Raw genomic sequence first — 20,023 nt, forward strand, 5'->3', positions numbered from 1 at the left:
TCATGAACAGCATTATAAAATGAAATTATCTTTATGATAAACAGGTTCTCCAAACTAAAATTCAGGACATACTGTTTAACAAGTTTTTTCCCCAATTGTGAATTTACATGAAGCCTTCCAAAGTTATCAAATTAATTCACATCTTATAAAATCATTGGTATAGTAAAAAATAGCTGAAAGAAACATAAAAATTAGAAGCAGTTATTACAATATTAGGATGTCATTGTCACTCATCTACTGCTGTGAATCCAGTACATAACATACAAGGATAATCATTAAATAAACTTCAATGTTTTGTTACACATTCATACTTGCCTCCCCTTGTGTCACACACACATAGAAAATCTGGGTTACTAGATTCTTCATATATCCTAATAAAATTGTTTAACTTCTAAATTTATTGATGCATACCTTCCTTTATTCACAATGGATTTAAAGCAGACTGGAATTGCATATATAAAACCTGACAAAATGGTAAGAGAGTACGGGAAAATAAGAAAGTCTGTACAGGTGAGGTTAGCATATATCATGAGGTCCTTTCTTTCTTTTTTTTTTTTTTTTTGAGACAGAGTCTTGCTCTGTCACCCAGCCTGGAGTGCAGTGGCATGATCTCGGCTCATTGCAAGTTCCGACTCCCCGGTTCATGCCATTCTCCTGCCTCAGCCTCCCCAGCAGCTGGGACTACAGGCGCCCGCCACCACACCCGACTGATTTTTTTGTATTTTTAGTGGAGACAGGGTTTCACCATGTTAGCCAGGATGGTCTCAATCTCCTGACCTCATGATTCGCCTGCCTCAGCCTCCCAAAGTGCTGGGATTACAGGCATGAGCCTGCAAGTTCCAAATGAAAATAGAATGATAAGGTATTTCTTGCTAGGTGCAGTGGCTCACACCTGTAATCCTAGCACTTTGGAAGTCTGAGGCAGGAAGACAGCTTCAGCTCAGGAGTTCAAGACCAGCCTGGGCAACTTCATGAGGCAGTGAGACCTCGTGTCTAAAAAAAAAGAAAAAAACATTAGGCGGGCATGGCGGCACACACCTGTTGTCTCAGCTACTTTGGGTGGCTGAAGTAGGAAGATCGCTTGAACTCAGGAGTTCAAGGCTTCAGTGAGCCATTGATTGTATAATTGCACTTCAGCCTAGGTGACAGAGCAAAACCCTGTCCCCCAACCCAGCAAAAAAAAAAAAAAAAAAAAAGATATTTCTTCATTGTACCTTTAAAAGTTGATTGTTTATGATCTCAAGGAACTAAGAAATCTAGCTGAGGAGTCAAAATGAACAGAGGGACACGTAAATACATTTACCAGACTTTTACAAAGCAACACAATTGTTTCCTCTAATCCATTCTTTACACTCCAGCAAGACCAATTTAAAACAATTTTACTCAACAGTTCACAACTCAAGAAACTCCAACAGCTCTCTACTACCTAAAGAACCATTTGTAGACTTTTTAGAAAAGCAACTGCCTAAGTCCCACTCCAGACCTCATTATTAATTTCTGGGGGTATGTTTAAAAGTTCCACAAGTGAGTCTGAAGCACAACAAGAATGAGAACCACAACTGGGTTCACCCTACCTGAGATGTTCCTCCTGTCAGGACAGTCCTTTTCATATCCATTTTCTTGGCTTATGTTTTCTCTTGTCTGAAAATGTTTGCTTTTCTTCTGTCCAAATATCCATCTTTTTAAATAATCTTCAAATCCTTCCTCCTCCATGAAACCATACTGACCACTATAACTCACAATGTCTCCACTTCTCTGTACACATCAATACCTTCATACATATATACACAATTTATTAATATTTTAGGTCTATTTCTTTTACACACTGGTGGGCATTTAACACTGTCTGATGGACGACTGGCAAATTTCCTTCACCACAGTAAATCTAACATGTAAGCATCAATATTTACACCCATATATTTCAAACTTTCAAAATACGTTGCATTAATACCTAGAGTTATTGAAAACTTCAGGTAACTTCTGGTTCATTCCTGACTGGAATTTTTAAAACTACTGTCAATCATCAGTGCTAATGATGATATCCGCTTCACATATCTAAACTGAATGAACCATTCAAGTTTGTAACATCAATCCCATTCCAAGAGAAGTTAGTGCTACATCTTTGGTATCTTCAACAAGTGTGTAGGAAAGTAATCAAGGGAAAGCATGAAACATTACATCTCAATAGATTGAGAATCCAAAGGGTCAGACATTCTTGAGAATATGTTTGAAAGTACAAATTTGGAAGTATAGTATATGAACAAGACCATTGTTGAGACTATGAGATAATGAATTCAAAAAGCATATGCAAAGAGAAAAGAAAATTTAAGAATGGATCATGGAGCAGAAAGAAAAGAGGCAGGAAAAACTGACCAATGGATGAAATAGGAGAATTAAGAGAAACACAAGGAAAAATCTGAATACCAGAGTACTTTAAGGGGGTGTTAAAAAAAAATAAAAGAGCACATTAAATGTTAAGATGTATACATCATGACACTAAAGTTAGTTACCGCCTCACAGCCTTAAAGTAATTAAAGCAGTAGCAATGATAATTCAGGAAAATGCATTGTATCTTCTAAGGTATCAGAATATATAATGTGCCTAAATGACATTCTAAATCAAAGAAGGCTGATCTTCCTGAGTTCCTGCTACCGTGGATCCATAAGATCTTCAAAATTTCAGTCTGTTATTACCTAATATTTTTAAAACTAAGCAAGCCTTCCCAGATGCAAGAGCCTTCAAAAACGTACAGAAAATTAATACACAATGGACTACTTCTTTGTGTAATTCACAATGGACTAGCTCTCTTTGTGGACTTCTAAACAGCATTTCATTTCTAGGAGTTTGAAAATGCTAAATACTGAAAGACAGGAGACGAAGGACACAGAATACCAGAAGAGCCACTACGGAAAATGCTGCCTACCTACCAACTGGGACTTCATGCTAATTTCCTTTCCAGAAAAAATTCAAAACACCCAAAGCTGGGGCCATGACAATGACAAAACACAATTGTTCATGAAAACTGGGTCTCCCTCACTAATCAGTTGTTTCTCAAACGTGCCAGTGATACACCTGGCCTCTTCAAACATGCTTGTGCAAGTTCTCCCATCCATTAAGCTTATCGGGTTATAACTAGGACCCGGACCATTAGAAATGCTGCTACTCTCCTAGAAATAATAAAAATCATGTTTAGAGAGGCCCAATTTATAATGCAAAAAGTATAGCATTTCTATCTTTTTGCAGGTGGAAGGTTCATATTATCCCATCTAGTTTTTACTCAGGACCAACCAATCCAAATATATAGGGTTATACAAGTGATTCTCAACTAAAGGTGATTTTGCCCTCTCTACCCCTCAAGAGGTAGGTGGCAATGTCTAGATGTTTTTGGTTGTCACAACTGGGAACCGCTATTAGTATATAGCAAGTAGGAGACAGGGATGCTGCTAAACATACTACAACGCACAAGTCCGTACCCCACAACAAAACATTATCCCACCTAAAATGTCAATAGGTTGAATTACTCTGGGTTATACAGGTTGAGTAACCCTAATCTGAAAATCCAAAACCTAAAATGCTTCAAAATCCAAAACTTTTTGGGCATCAACATGATGCTCAAGAGAAATATGCATTGGAGCATTTCAGATTTTGGATATTTTGAAAAAAGATGCTCAACTGGGAAGTATAATACAAATATTCCAAAATCCAAAACATTTGTGATCTGAAGCATTTTGGATAAGGATCACTGAACCTGTACTATATTTGGGAATGCAGAAAGAGCTTAATAGAGGCTCATAGTACTTACTGCCTGTTCTCTTAATTTGCTAACTTTTTTCTGTTTGCTCTAGCATCAGTCTCATTTAATATTGAGATTGCTCATTTCACAACAGATCATTCAAAGCATAACGCACTCAGAACACTAAACTAGGCATCAGAAAATGAGGCAAGCCAAACTTAATGTCAAATGAGGGAATGACATAAGAAGTATATCAGTATAAGAAGCCAATATCAACATTTCACTTCAACTTAATACTATGCTCATTAGTACATAATAGTTTATTACATTGAATGAGCAAGACAACTAATATTTTCACCAGCATTTGGTAGCCTGGAGAAGAAAACATAAATAGAAACTATTTATTTAAAAGCCTAAGTTCCAGACGGTTCATGCCAGCTAAAGCCCTAAATAAAAGATTTGACAGGAGAGAAAAAAAGAGATAGCTATTGGAGATATTAAAAGCAAAGCAATTATTTCGAGAATCAAGTTATACCTACTACAGGGATGAGGAAATACAAGAAAGATGAGTTAAATATACACTTGCATAAGCCAGACATCTCAACCGCATGTCAGACAAAAGTAAGGGTATGATTAGGGCCACATGTTATAGGTGAGAAGACTGTCACAGCCAGAGACATTACCCCAAGTGCAAGTATAGGGATGGGTTAAGGAACTAAAGGACTCTTACCCTCACAGTTCCTTTTTCCTCCTAAAACATCCTCCCTGAGCCCTTGGCAGATCAAAAGATGTTGTTTTGACTTCGTGTGAACACATGCTGATGTCATCATTTCTACATCTGAATCATCAGATGGAAAGGCTTATCTGACACAGATTTCCAATATATACCTTTGCATAAAATTACCTTAGATGTAAAAAGTGACCAGTATGTCAATCTTAGTCCATTTTGTGTTGCTATAATAGAGTATCACAGATTGGATAATTTATAAAAAAATAAACTTATTTCTCACAGTCCATGAGGCGGGGAAGTCCAGTATCAAGGTGCTGGCATCTAGTTAGGGCCTTCTTGCTGTGTAATCCAGTAGTGGAAGGCAAGAGGGTGACAGAAGACAAGAGACGGTGAGAGAGAGAGAGCAAGAGGGGACTGAACCTGCTTTAATAATAAAGCCACTCTAGTGATAACTAACCCACTTCCTTGATCATGACATTAATCCAGTCAGGAGTGCAGAGCCCTCATGACCTGATCACTTCTTAGGCCCCACTCCCCAACACTGTTGCATTGGGGATTAAGTTTCTGACATATGAACTTTGGAGAATACATTCAAACCACAGCAGTCACTCAATTTGAGACATAGAAAAATCTAAAAAGATCTTAAGAGAAGAATTAGCAATACAAAGGTAGATTTCAAATGCCAACTTAAGCAGGAAGAATGCAGAAAATAAAAGCTACAAAGGACTCCTAAAGCCATCTCTGAGGAAACATAAATATGTCTCCTCTGGACTGATACTTTTTTTTTTTTTTGAGACTGAGTCTTGCTCTGTTGCCCAGGCAGGAGCGCAGGGGTGCGATCTGGACTCACTGCAACCTCCGCCTCCCCGGTTCAAGCGATTCTCATGCCTCAGTCTCCCAAATAGCTGGGATTACAGGCACACACCACCACGCCCAGCTAATTTTTTCAGAGACGGGTTTCACCATGTTGGCCAGGCTGGTCTCCAACTCCTGACCTCAAGTGATCCGCCCACCTCAGCCTCCTAGAGTGCTGGGATTACAGGCGTGAACCACCACACACAGCCTGGACTGATATTTTCGAAAGCAGGTACCCTTCTTCTGTTTTAAATCTCTGTAAACAAAACACCTAGTATAGTGCACTGGAAATACTAAATTAATGAACTTATGAAAACAAAGGACAAAACTGGTTTTTTTTTTTTTCTTCACATGCTCACATGTTGTGTGGTGTCTACATTTTAAGCCATAAGCTTGAAAATGCAATCAATACATACTTTTGAGTAGAATGACAGTAAGGCACACATACTCACACACACACCTTCCTTCATATCACAGGCACAGTGACAATGTCATGAAGGTCTAAGAGAAGTAAGTTTTGAGGAAAATAAGGAATTTGTAACCACACATTCAAGTAACAGGAGCCAACATGTTCAGGGTCTAATGTTACTCAGACAGCAGGTCTAGACAAAATAAACATTTGTTCTATTACCTTTCTGTTATGTTGCCATGGGAATCTATGTTTGCAGGAAAACTTATTTTCTGCAACTTGATGATAGAGCAGTAAAAGAGGGAGAGCTCTGATGAAAAGAGGAGGGGGGCTTACATCTGTAAAGGTAGGGACGACAATAAATAATATGGGTTTTTATAGGGTCACATGTCTGTAGAATCTTTCAATCTATACAATGTATTCAAGTTTAACAGAGAAGTCCTTGGGACCTCAAAGCCAAGATATTAATGACAGATAACAATGGTCCAATCTCTACTAAAAGTATTATAATGGGGAAAAGGCAAAGGAATGTAAGTCAGAAAAAGAGTCAAATAAAATCAAATAAATAAGATCTTAAATGTTTAACTGTTGAAAGAAGGTAAAAATGACTTTTAAAACACGATCCAAAAGTAAGAAAAACCCTAAAAGGCAAAGAAGTTAAAAAACAATCTGCCAGCAGACTCATCTTCCTTTTCCAGCTGAGCTAAGCTCTGCTCCCTTCCTTTTGGCAACAAAAACCTGAAAAAGTAAAGGAAGCCCATGTTATTTAAAGAGCTGGACTGGAATACCCTAAATTTCTAGGGCCCAACAAAAATACTAGCTCTGGCACTCTGGGACTGCTGGAATGAGAGTTGTGAGCATGGGTCAGAGCTCTGCATCAATTCATCTAACTCCACCATTCTATCCTATTCACAGTAGTCATTTAGGGTAGAATGGGTAAGGAACCGAAATGAAACACTTGGGACCCTAGAGCGCAGTGATCTGTCAAAACATGATTTAGGTCATGTCCTTCCTCTGGTCACAACCCTCCAAGGCTTTCTCTCTCACTCAAAGGAAAAGTCACAGTCTTTATAAAGGCAAATAAGACCCTACATGATCCCTGAACATCTGCAACCCATCCCTCACTCCACTTTTCTCCCTATATTTGGCCCCTGGTTCATTTAGCTCCAGCTGTACTGGCCTCTTAGCTATTTCCTGGAACACAGGGCCCTTACCTCAGGGCTTTTGCACACTTGTTAATCCTCAGCCTAGAATGTTCTTACATCCTCACCCATGTCCAACCAGTGTTCCATATCACCTTCTTCAGGTTTTTGCTCAATTGTTACTTTATCAATGATGCTTACCCTGTTCACCTTGCTTAAAAGTGCAATAGGCATCCTAGCACTCACTCTCCTTCCCTTGTTGCATTTTCTCCACAGCACTTACCTCACATCACACACTATAAATTTTACTTGTTTATTATATACTTCCACTGCCATCCCCATTAGAAGATAGCTTCCTTTTTTATTTTTTTTTTTTTTGTTTCTGGAGACAGGGGCTCACTCTGTCACCCAGGCTGGAGTACACTGGCAGGATCACAGCTCATTACAGTCTCAACTTCTCAGGCTCAAGCAGTCCTTCCACCTCAGCCTCCCAAGTAGCTGGAACTACAGGAGTGTGCCACCAAGCTTGCCTAATTTTTTATTTTTATTTTTTAGTAGAGGAGTCTCCCCATTTTGCCCAGGCTGCTGGTTTCTAACTACCGGGCTCAAGGAAACCTCCTACCTTGGCCTCCCAAAGTGCAGGGATTACAGAATATAATCCCTCACTGTACCTGGCCAGAATATAGCTTCTTAAGGCAGAAATTTTTGTCTTTGTTATTCATATTTCATCTCCAGCACTTACAGCAAACCATACATGGTAGACACTCAAGGTATAATGAGTCCTGTCCTCAAGGAGATTACCATGAACCTATGTTCCTTCCCCTTTCTCTCTATAATCTTGTACCCTGTAACACTCTTTGTAACTTTGTAACACAAAGTTCAGAAAACGGCACTAAAATAGATCCATTTGCCCAAGGCCAAAACTTGGAAATCCTAGACTCCTCACTCTCGTATACTTCTTTCCCCACTACATTCAGCCTTGGAGCCAAGCATGCCCAAAACCCAGTATTTTGTTAAGTGCAGAATTTACAAACCACCACTTCTTCTTCCCTAGAATAAATTATTAATAGACTTGAACACTGCATGAGAAAACTGGTTAATTTTGTAAATCCTTAACACATACATCCAAGTGTACCTCAGAGATATCATGAGTTCAGTTCCAGATAACCACAACAAAGTGAGTATCACAAAAAAATGAGTAACATGAATTTTTTGGTTTCCCAATGCAAATACAAGTTATATTTACATGATACTGTACTCTATTAAGTATGCACTAGTAGTATGTCAAAATATATACACACACACACACACACACACACACACCTTAATTTAAAAATATTTTATTGGCTAGGCACGATGGCTCATATCTATTAATTCCAGCACTTTGGGAGGCTGAGGCAGAAGGATAGCTTGAGGTCAGAGTTTGAGACCAGCCTAACCAACATGGTGAAACCCCATCTCTATTAAAAATACAAAGATTAGCTGGGCATGGTGGCGCATACCTGTAATCCCAGCTACTCGGGAGGCTAAGGGGGGAGAATTGCTTGAACCTGGGAGGTGGAGGGTGCAGTGAGCCGAGATTGTGCCACTGCACTCCAGCCTGGGTGACAGAGCGAGACTCTGTCTCGAAAAAATAAATGAATGAATGAATAAATAAATAAATAAATAAATAACACACTTTTTTGCTAAAAAATGCTAAGGGTCACCTGGGCCTTCAGCAAGTCATTATCTTCTTGCTGGTGGATGGTCTTGTCTCAGTGTTGATGGCTGCTGACTGATCAAGGTGATAATTGCTGAAGGTTGGAATGACTATGGCAATTCCTAAAAATAAGACAACAGTGAAGCTTGCTGCATTGATTTACTCTTCCTTTCGTGACAGATTTCTCTGTAGCCTGCAATGGTGTTTGACAGCATTTTACCCACAGTAGAACTATTTTCAAAATGGGAGTTGATCCTCTCAAACCTTGCTGCTGCTTTATCAACTAAGTTTATGTAATATTCTAAACCTTTTGTTGTCATTTCAACAATGTTCATAAGCATCTTCACCAACGGTAGATTCCACCTCAAGAAACTACTTGCTTTATTCATTTCTGAGAAGCAATGTCTCATCTACGGAAGTTATTATTATTATTATTTTTTTTGAGATGTACTCTTGCTCTATCACCCAGGCTGGAGTGCAGTGACACAATCTCGGTTGCCACTTGGTTGCAGTGGCTCACTGCAACCTCCACTTCCCGGGTTCAAGCAATTCTCCTGCCTCAGCCTCCCAAGCAGCTGGGACTACAGGTACACGCCACAACACCAAAAAATACAAAAAACAAATTTTTGTATTTTTTGTAGAGGCAGAGTTTCACCATGTTGGCCAGGCTGGTCTCAAACTCCTGACCTCAGATGATCTGCCTGCCTCAGCCTCCCAAAGTGCTGGAATTACAGATGTTAGCCACCGCCCCCAGCCACCTTGCACTATAAAGTTATGCTATGGAGACAAGTTCTTTCCTTAAACCTATGAACCACCCTCTGCTAGCTTCAAACTTATCTTTTGCAGCTTTCTCACCTGTCTCAAACTTCATACAATTAAAGAGAGTTAGGGCTTTGCTCTAGATTAGGCTTTGGCTTAAGGGCATGTTGTGGTTGGTCTGTTCTTTTATCCAGACCACTAAAACTTTCTCCATCTCAGCAACAAGGCTGTTTTGCTTTCTAATCATTCATTTGTTTACTGGAATATAACTTTTAATTTCCTTCAAAAACTTTTCATTTGCATTCACAAATTGGCTGTTTGGTACAAGAAGCCTAGCTTTCAGCTTATCTCAGTTTTCGACATGCCTTCCTCACTGTTTAATCATTTCTAGCTTTTGATTTAAAGTAAGAGACATGCAACCATTCCTTTCACTTGAACACTTAGAAACCACTGTAGTGCTATTAATTGGCCTAATTCCAATATTATTGTGTCTCAGGGAATAAGGAGGCCTTAGGAGATGGAGAGAGGCAACAGCTGGTTGGCAGAGCAGTCAGAACACACACAATGTTTATCAATTAAGTCTGCCTATGGGCATGGTTCCAGATACCTCAAAACAATTACAACAGTAACGTCAAAGATCAGTGATCTCAGATCCCCATAACATTTAATAAGAAGAAGAAAGTTTGAAATACTGCGAGAATTGCCGGGCACGGTGGCTCACACCTGTAATCCCAGCATTTGGGGAGGCCGAGGCAGGCAGATCACAAGGTCAGGAATTCGAAAACCGCCTGACCAACATGGTGAAACCCCATCTCTACTAAAAATACAAAAATTAGCTGGGCGTGGTGGCACATGCCTATAGTCCCAGCTACTCGGGAGGCTGAGGCAGGAAAATCACTTGAAACTGGAAGGCAGAGGTTGCAGTGAGCCGAGATCGCGCCACGGAACGCCAGCCTGGGCGACAGAGCGAAACTCCGTCTCAAAAAAAAAAAAAAAAAGAAAAAGAAAAGAAATATTGCGAGAATTACCAAAATGTGACATGGAGACATGAAGTGAGCACATGCTGTTGGTAAAATGATGCCAATAGACTTGCTTACCACAGGGTTGTCACAAACCTTCAATTTGTTAAAAAAAAAAAAAAAAAAGCAATTATCTGTGAAGCATAAGATGAGTTGTGCCTGTACTTAATTTATGGGAGCACTGTGAAAGACAAACAACTCCAAATACTCATGTTTCTTTTACAAAAAACATTTCCAAGTTTAAAGAAGTTTTTGGTTATTTTTCTGATGAAATAGGTGCATGACTTCCATAGCAGCCATGAGAAGAAATTCCTAAGCTCTAAGTCAGGGGCACCCACTTTATAATGAGACACTTCTGAGCACTGCAGTAATTATACCTCTTAGATAAGAACAAATCAGTTTTACAACAAATTTTACTGCAAAAAGCAAAAATCTAATATATTTTCAAAGGGCTGGAGAGGCAGTTATTTCTATTTATATCCTATATGTACATAACACAAACATATATGGACAGTCCCAACTTTACATAAATGTACACTAAAGAATTTCAAACCAATAGGATTCATATATTCAGGAATTAACTATTTGCACTGCCTAATAATTCCTTCAGAAAAAAATTTAATCTGGGCAATGAGTGCATTTTTGGTTTATCAGTTCTGAGAAGGAGACATGACTTTAATGGGTTAAATTAAGTCATTTCCCCTCACATAAACTGGGCAATGACACTGGTGGGATTGCTTTCCTACACTCAAGCTCTATTCCGAGTGACTCAGCAATCCCTTTTTCACAACAGGAGGCGAACTGCATAAGAGAAGGTGCCACCACACACCCTCAGCAGCCCACATCTATCGGAAAGGAGACTACTAAAAGTAGCACTGACAAGTATGCCATTCTTTTAATGAATGAGTCCATCTATAAAATGGGGTTAATAAATATCAGCCTCCATGGAGCTAGTGAGAACTGATTGATAACGCTTTGAATGAAAACACTTTATAAACTGCAAAAATCCCTAAAAATGTCATTTAATTCTAAAGTGAGGGTGATCTACCCCAGTGAATTCTTCCATCTTTGAACTGTAGGCCCTAGAGGCTCAGCAATATCTGTACTCTTGCCCATGAAAGGCAAAGTCAACACAGATCATCTCTGAGACTGGGCTAGGAAGAAATCAAAAGCAGAGTACTCCTCAGTATTAAGAAATCAAACTGCCAGAATTGAAAACCTGGAGATCCCAGATAAGCTTATTTTAAAGAAGAACCAGTGGAGGCCAGGTGCAGTGGCTTACTCCTGTAATCCCAGGACTTTGGGAGGCCAAGGTGGGCGGAGCACGCGGTCAGGAGTTCGAGACTAGCCTGACCAACATGGTAAAATCCCATCTCTACTGAAAATACAAAAATCAGCCAGGCGTGGTGGCGTGCACTTGTAATCCCAGCTACTCAGGAGAATTGCTTGAACCCGGGAGGCAGAGGTTGCCGTGAGCCGAGATCGTGCCACTGCCCTCCAGCCTGGGCGAAAAAAAAAAAAAAAAACGTGGAAAAATGGGATTTGATAAATAAAATGACTTTACAGTCAGCTTCAAATGAACTCTTTCTTAAAACAATCTTTATACATAAATAATATAAATGTTTGCCATTAATTATGTTTAAAGATTTCTTATTGACTAGCACTGGTAACATACAGGCAACTACCTTACTTTTGGTTACAAAGAAAAGAATGGAAAGCTCAGCATGGACCTACTATCACTACTAGAAAAGCAGACCTTCTCACTGGTCAGGAGTCAAGAAAGTCACCCTTGTATACTTAATAATGATGCATTTTTATTTCTTTGCGCCCTGGCTCATTCTAAAAAAAAATAAAAAATAATTTAAAAAAAGATTTAAAACGGTGAATGGCCACTAATAGTTTAAAAAAAGTTAGCTTCATTTATTTTTATTATACTAGAATAATCTTGTTCCACAAAGCACTTAGGAAGTTGTATTTTATTTCTTAGCAAGTTTTGCTATCCTTTTACCAAAGGTTTTGTTATATACTTTCTATGCTGAAGATACAGTGCACACCACAATGCTAGAACATAGCAAGCAATCCACAAAATGTAGTTATTAAACCCACTAGACTATAAGCTCCAGTTGAGAATGGATTGTCTTGTTTCTGTCTTGTTTAGCACTCTACTTCCAGAACCTAGCTATCTGGCCCATAGTAGGTATTCAATAAACACTGTTGAATAAACAGTTGAATATGATCTAAGAGTAATTCTCAACTATCACCTCCTATTTTATGGTTACCAGTGCCCCACCTCCTCTAATCAACAGCAAGGGCCTGGAAAAACAGTACCCCAGAGGAAAGGCACTTTTAAGTTCCCGTTTGTATTTCCTTAAACTCACCACAAAGATTCTCCCCTTCTGTCCCAAAACCCCAAAATCAATGCTTTGCAACAATGTATTCTTAAACAATTTTGCTTCATTTCCCCTCACAGACAATGCATAAAGTTCCTTAAAACTGCAAGACCTAGTCTAGTTCCCTTTACTCTTTAAAGGAAAGGCATATATGTAAAACCTTATTTTGATTCATAGTTGGTTATCACACAGGCTGCTACTTGTTTTTTTACTATACTTAGTATAAATTAAAATAATATAGGCTTAAAATAATTTATAAATGTTACACATCAAAGTATACCGCACTTCAGAGCAATAATTAGGAAACTGACAAATATTTCAATGAATGAATTTTATTCATTGAAATATTCTATTCATTTATTTTCATTCTTGAAAATAAAATTCAGGGACTGGGTGTGGTGGCTCATCCCTATAATCCCAGCACTTTGGGAGGCCAACGTGGGAGAAATGCTTGAGGCCAGGAGTTTGAGACCAGCCTGGGCAACACAGTAAGACCCTATCTCTACAAAATAAATAAATATTAATAAAATAAAATTCGGAGATATTTTTGGAAGCAGACTTCACGTCCAGTTCAAGAAGTCACACAAAAAATGCTGTGTCATTACTTTATAGTTGTAACTTCTATCTGACCTAAAACAGTAGTATCACCAACCTGATTGCCTAATCTTTGAGTCCAAATTCCCTAAATTATTTGGATTCAAATGGACTGTTATTCCCTAAAATCAAATCTGCTCTCAAAAAAATGAAGATGGATGGCCAGACACAGTGGCTCACCCCTGTAATCTCAGCACTTTGGGAGGCCAAGGTGAGCAGATCCCCTGAAGTAAGGAGTTAGAGACCAGCCTGGCCAACGTGGTGAAACCCTGTCTGTATTAAAAAATACAAAAATCAGCCGGGCATGGTGTTGCACACTTGTAATTCCAGCTACTTGGGAGCCTGAGGCAGGAGAATCGCTTGAATCCAGGAGGTGGAGGTTACAGTGAACAGAGATGGTGCCATTGCACTCCAACCTGGGCAACAGAGTAAGACTCTGTCTCAAAATAAAAAAAAAAGAAGAAGAAGAGTATCATAGGCTCCAAAGTGGATTCTAAAAGAAGTTCCAAAAAATGTTTTCTGCCGCACATAAAAAGGTACTCATTGAAAGAACAACTTCAGGCCGGGCACAGTGGCTCAGGCCTGTAATCCCAGCACTTTGGGAGGCCAAGGAGGGCAGATCACTCAAGGTCAGGAGTCTGAGGCCAGCCTGGCCAACATGGAGAACCCCGTCTCTACTAAAAATACAAAAATTAGCTGGGTATGGTGGAGGGCACCTGTAGTCCCAGCTACTCGGGAGGCTGAGGCAGGAGAATCGCTTGAACCCAGGAGGTGGAAGTTGCAGTGAGCCGAGATGGCACCACTGCACTCAAGCCTGGGCAACAGAGTGAGACTTCATCTCAAAGAAAAGAACAACTTCAAATAACTACACCGAAACTTTGAATAAGATAACACTTAATTGTAAATCTAAATTCTGGTATTTTCATTCCAATATTAGTTATAATTGTTTATTGTTAACTGTCAAATAATTTCAGTTTCAGTTGTATTTTCCTTCACCAATATGCTGTAGGTTACATCTTAAATCCCTTTAGTAGAAAGACTACTAAACAAACAAGCAAATAAAAAAACTCTGCCCCCCTGGAAAGACACAAGACACTTAACAGTGCTTGTCTTTGAGAAAGACAGTAGAGTGGCTGGAGAACAAAAAACGAGACTTTTCACTGAATAGTCTCGCTCTGTCGCCCAGGCTGGAGTGCAGTGCCGCGATCTCGGCTCACTGCAACCTCCGCCTTCCGGGTTCACATCATTCTCCTGCCTCAGCCTCCCGAGTAGCTGGGACTACAGGCACCTGCCACCACACCAGGCTAATTTTTTGTATTTTTAGTAGAGATGGGGTTTCACTGTATTAGCCAGGATGGTCTCGATCTCCGGATCTCCTGATCCACCCGCCTCGGCCTCCCAAACTACTGGGATTACAGGCTTGAGCCACCGCGCCCGGCCCACTGAATACCTTTTTAAAACTTTCAAATTTTATACAATGTCAATATATTACCTATTTTTAAAAATCTGTTCAATAAAAGTACTTTTAAGTGTCAGATACTGCTGGCTTTTTTTTTATTTTGAGACGGAGTCTCGCTCTGTCGACAAGGCTGGAGTGCAGTGGCGCCATCTTGGCTCGCTGCAAGCTCCGCCTCCCGGGTTTACGCCATTCTCCTGCCTCAGCCTCCCGGTTAGCTGGGACTACAGGCGCCCGCCACCTCGCCCGGCTACTTTTTCGTATTTTTTAGTAGAGACGGGGTTTCACCGTGTTAACCAGGACTTTCTCGATCTCCTGACCTCGTGATCCGCCCGTCTCAGCCTCCCAAAGTGCTGGGATTACAGGCTTGAGCCACCGCGCCCGGCCTCTGCTGGCTTTTATACCACAGAAAAATATACCACTAAAGAAATGTGGAGTTAATTTTAATGGTACTTCACTGTAAATCTGGATCTCCTGTTCCAGTGCAGAGCTAGTCACCAACAGTACTGAACCTTTGCGAGGAATTCAACTGGAGTTCACCCAAACCCTCTATAGTTGAGTTATTCTGCTGTTATCACTCCATTAAAATTTAAATAGCATTGAAAACAAAAACGTGATACTACAGAAATGAATGTGTCAATTCAAGAATGAAAAAATGGAAGTATATTAATGAGCTATAAAATATTAAAAGAACAATGATCCAAATACATCTTTGAAAATTAGCAAATCAACTAGATATACATAATATGTATATACTGAATGGATATACATATATTAACATGTATATATCGAATGTAAAATGCTGCAAATCAACTATACACACACACACTCTGAATGTAAAATCCTGCAAATTCCTTTAAAATGTAAACTGCCATGCTGTAAAAATGGGAGAAAGATGTCACGCACGGTGCCATCTGCAACATAACTTAAGCAGCTTGAACTAGAAAATGCAATATGATCTGTTACTGGACACAATTGCACAATCTCAATTACCCAGAAGATTCTACCAAACAGGAAATTCATGATGTGACTTTGGGAAACACAGAAATCATATTTAAAGATTAACACATCCAAAAGCCTGGAATTTGTTCCAAAACAAAAAACGATTTTACAGGCCCCTTTTCAAATGACGCATACAATACGAATTACTAAAACACAGAAAAAGCTAACAGTTAAATCTGATATTTAGTTTCAGATCCGTAGCTTTTAAATTATAGAAAATCTAAAATACAGGGTATAAAACCTTGAAAATTAGAGAGCAGTTAGTGAAATATTTCAGGTCTGGAAATTACATGGTATCGACTTAATTTAAAACACACTCACGGTGTAAATTAAAGCTAAAAAGTATCTCTTCCTTTTCTATGTGGTTCCATATCCTTACGAAAACCATCGTGTACCTCAGGCCATAAATGCAGATAACTAGATAAATCCCTGCAAACTCTGAAAGGGACTTTTAAAACACAGTATTCGCAGGAATTATCTCAAAAAATACTTACAATACCTCCTAGCACTGTAAATAATTTTTTGATCTTGAGGGCGCCTTACAGATCTGAATCTTTCTTGCTCCAAATGAAAAAACTGTTTTGTCGAACAATACTTAAATGAGCAGTGGTATGTGACTAATCAGTGAGACTGCCAGTTTCTCAAGCTGCAGCGTTCTTGCAGGCACTACCACCGCCGCCCCTCCACAGAAAGGAAATACGCTTTCAACCGAATCGGAAACACACCACTCAAGCTGGCACAGTGTTCACCGAGATAAAGTCGGTATTTTAAGCTCTATGGATCGCTGCTAATTCAAGTGCGAATTCAAAAAGAACACTTCTCGAGATGGGATTTCGACAGAGGTTTGGGGAAAAAAAAAAAAAAAAGGCCCGGAGAGAGCTCCCTTCCTGGTCAGTTTTGTTTAGATGACCGCAGTCTTCGGGTTGCGCTCTGCCCTTCTGCTTCTCCCGGCAGCTCCCCAAGCTTGTCTGCTCAGAGGACAGGGTCCGGCGCCACAGCGTGGGCGCATCGCGGGAGAGGGTCCTTCTGCTCCAGGTCCGGAGGGAGACCCCCAAGGAAGCAGCCCTTCCCCCGGTGCCTGCCGCCGAGCAGCAACCTTCCGAGAGGCGAAGGCGCAGGGTGCTAGCCAGAACCGAGCTCCAGCACCACCACCTACCTCTCGCAGCGGACTTGAGCGCTGCACACGGTGGACCGCAATACCCGCGTGAGTGCAGGGCGAGGGGTGCAGGAGGTGCAGAACAGGCAGAGCTCGAAGGGGCAGCAAGGCCCTCCCCCGAGGAAAATTCCTGCCACTTGACGCAACGCAGAGCAGTGGTGCAGGCCTGGCTCTCGGGCGCGAGGGGCCACCCTGCCCACAGCGGCCCCAGGCCCGGCGACACTCACCACACAGAGCCATAGGCGCCGGAGCCCACTGGAGACAGGTTCTGGTAACGCTCGGGCACCTCCCAGATTGTCTTGTTCAGCTCCTGCCGGTAGAACGTGGGCCTCTCCTGAGACATTTTCCAGCGGCAGTCGCCGGGCAAGAAGGTGGCCCTATGGGGCCCCCGCCTGCACCCGCACCCTCTCCCCGGCCCTTGCTGCCCGCCCAGCCGGGCGGGGACCTTGCGCTGGTCGCCCGCGCAGGTGCGGCTGCCGCGACCCCGCAGACTCCCGCGCGCGCGGCTGCTGTCAGCCGCCGCGGCTGGATGCGCCCCTGCGACTGGGGCAAGCCCCGCTAAGGGCAGGGACGCGCTCCGGCGCTCAAGGCTGCGCCCGCCGCGATCTCCCTGCACCTTCGTCCCTACAAGGCCGACTCCGAGCTGCGTCGCAGTACTCCGGATCCAGCTGCTGCGCCCGCTGAGGCTCCAGTGGTCGCGGTTCCACAGCCAGCAAACAGGAGCCTCCCGCAGTACTCTCGCGAGAACTGCTCCCGGGACTCTCCGAGAGCCGAGATTTTACCCAATATGGAACCTCTTCGCGGGCGGGGCTTCGTGAGAGGAGAGGATGAGAGGAGCAGTTCTCGCGAGAAGAGAGCAACAACTGGAGCCCAAAGGCAGAAACTCCCAGGAACTGTCTCCTTAAGGGCGCGAAGGCGGACCAGGGAAGGAAGAGATAAGCGGGCAGCACACGCCGCGCGCGCCCCACCGTGGCCGGCAGGGCAAATACCTGGCTCTGTGGTGGAAAACGACAGTGACAAATAGCGTGTCGGGGAAAGAGTCAAAAGATCTTTAACTGCGAGTAGTTACCAGCAGCGGAGCACCTGCTCAGCTGAACCCCCAAATTCCAAAAAACACTTGCATGAAAAAGAGACAGGTGGCAGGGCGTGGTGGCTCACGCCTGTAATCCCAGCACTTTGGTAGGCCGAAGCGGGCGGATCATCTGAGGTCGGGAGTTCGAGACCAGCCTGACCAAAATGGCGAAACCCCCATCTCTACTAAAAATGCAAAATTAGCCGGGCGTGGTGGCGCGCACCTGGAGTCCCAGCTACTCGGGAGGCAGAGGCAGGAGAATCGCTTGAACCCGGGAGGCGGAGGTTGTGGTGAGCCGAGATCGCGCCATTGCACTCCAGCCTGGGAAACAGGAGCGAAACTCCGTCTCAAATTTAAAAAAAAAAAAAAAAAAAAAAAAAAAGTGAGAGACAGGTTCTGGCCAGAAGGCTGTTGCATTCCCATCTGCTCAAGGACATATGGGTTACTCTACATGTGGGTTACTCTTCGAGATGCTGACGAAATATGTCCCAAAGGCAAATGTTAACCCTGCATCAAAGCTGAGGCTTTCCAGGGGCTGGGCGCGGTGGCTCACGCCTGTTATCCCAGCACTTTGGGAGGCCGAGGCGGTCGGATCACGAGGTCAAGAGATAGAGACCATCCTGGCCAACATGGTGAAACCCCGTCTCTACTGAAAAATACAAAAATTAGCTGGGCATGGTGGCTTGAGCCTGTAGTTCCAGCTTCTCGGGAGACTGAGGCAGGAGAATTGCTTGAATCCGGGAGGCGGAGGTTGCAGTGAGCTAAAATCGCGCCACTGCACTCCAGCCTGGCGTCAGAAGGAGACTCCGTCTCAAAAAAAAAAAAAAAAAAAAAAAAAAAAGCTGAGGCTTTCCATTCAAACTCTCCTAATAGTTCTTAAACTTACATGCAGAAAAATCACCCTGGGAGTTTAAGATGCAAGTTCCCAGGACTCACAGGGAGTCTAATTGGGTAGGTCAGAGGAAGGCATCAAGAGCATGTATTTTTATAATACATCTTAGGTAATTCTGATTCAGGAAAGTCTGATATCTCCCTTTGAGAAGCATTTAAAAAACCATTACACTGAAGATTTGAAACTGACTCCTACCCTGAAGAGCCATCAGTGAAGAGGATTTTAAGCATTCAACTCAGGCCTCTTCGAGTAAGGAGAAGAGGGCAGAAGTCTCATCGAATTTAGGCAAGTCAAATGACCTTTCCTGAACCTTAGTTCCAGCTTCTACGAGAGATTTCCTGCCCTGCATTCCCGACTAACAGAGTCATTTGTAAAAACTAAACAAGATAAATGTGAATGGGCAAGGCATTATAACCCCATGCCTACATCCATTATCAACCTACACCTATGCTAAAGCTTGTTACAATGAGCAGAAGAATCAGATCCTGCATCATTGTCTTAGTTTCTTGTATTAGAAATAACTAGGTCCAAGCCAGGACATTTCTCAACATTTCCTGTGATTATTCTATTTTGTGTCATACACACCTTGGAGGGCTCAGACTTTGCCTATCTTGTCCCAATATCTAGCACAATGTCTATAACATAAAACATGTCCCATAAGTATTTGTTATAAAAATTGTGAACAATGACCATGATTTCAATTTAAGAAGTGGTACAGGATTATCAGTCCTCCTCAAGGAAAGCAATATAAAACCAAAAAACAGAGTCATGGGTGATTCATGGAAAGCTGTTTTGGATCCAATGTAGCTTAGCTGGAATTCTCTTATCTACAAAAACATGATGCTTGAGAATGTTCCAAACTAGGGAGGCTAGGAAGCTTTCTAAGAAGTAATGGAGGGTGAAGGGGAAGTAAGAGCAAAAACATGGTTGTGAAGAAATGAGGGATGGGGTTGGGGGGATCGAGGGAATGAGGGAATGGTTACAAGGGGTGAGGAGGAAGGTTGGAAGTAGGAATCCTCAGAAATGCACATTTTTATCCTACAAATTGGGATAATGAGGTGAGGGTGAATGGAAGGGTAAAGATAAAGTAAGCAGTATATTCATACACTCATTCA

General features: G+C 41.8%; 1 protein-coding gene and 1 long non-coding RNA gene across 5 annotated transcripts in view; both read right to left on the bottom strand.

The window, feature by feature from the left end:
• Positions 1-17,679, bottom strand: part of LOC105474512 (mitogen-activated protein kinase 14) — an 82,922-nt gene extending 65,243 nt beyond the window's left edge. For 2 of the 4 annotated variants that reach the window (XM_011729237.2, XM_011729236.2), the window contains exon 1: positions 17,172-17,676. In XM_011729237.2, coding sequence (XP_011727539.1) covers positions 17,172-17,287 — 116 coding nt within the window. In that variant the 5' untranslated portion in view covers positions 17,288-17,676. Of the gene's footprint in view, positions 1-16,944; positions 17,144-17,171 lie in introns of those variants that run through there. The other 2 variants (XM_011729238.2, XM_011729239.3) reach the window with 2 other exon arrangements.
• Positions 538-16,938, bottom strand: LOC139363417 (uncharacterized). Its single transcript, XR_011623787.1, has 2 exons — positions 8,576-16,938; positions 538-993 (listed from the first exon to the last, which is right to left on the bottom strand). It is a non-coding gene; the product is annotated as an uncharacterized lncRNA (long non-coding RNA).
• Positions 17,680-20,023: the final 2,344 nt, after the last annotated feature.

Source organism: Macaca nemestrina, chromosome 5, assembly GCF_043159975.1.
Source record: "Macaca nemestrina isolate mMacNem1 chromosome 5, mMacNem.hap1, whole genome shotgun sequence".
Lineage (NCBI taxonomy): Eukaryota > Metazoa > Chordata > Mammalia > Primates > Cercopithecidae > Macaca > Macaca nemestrina.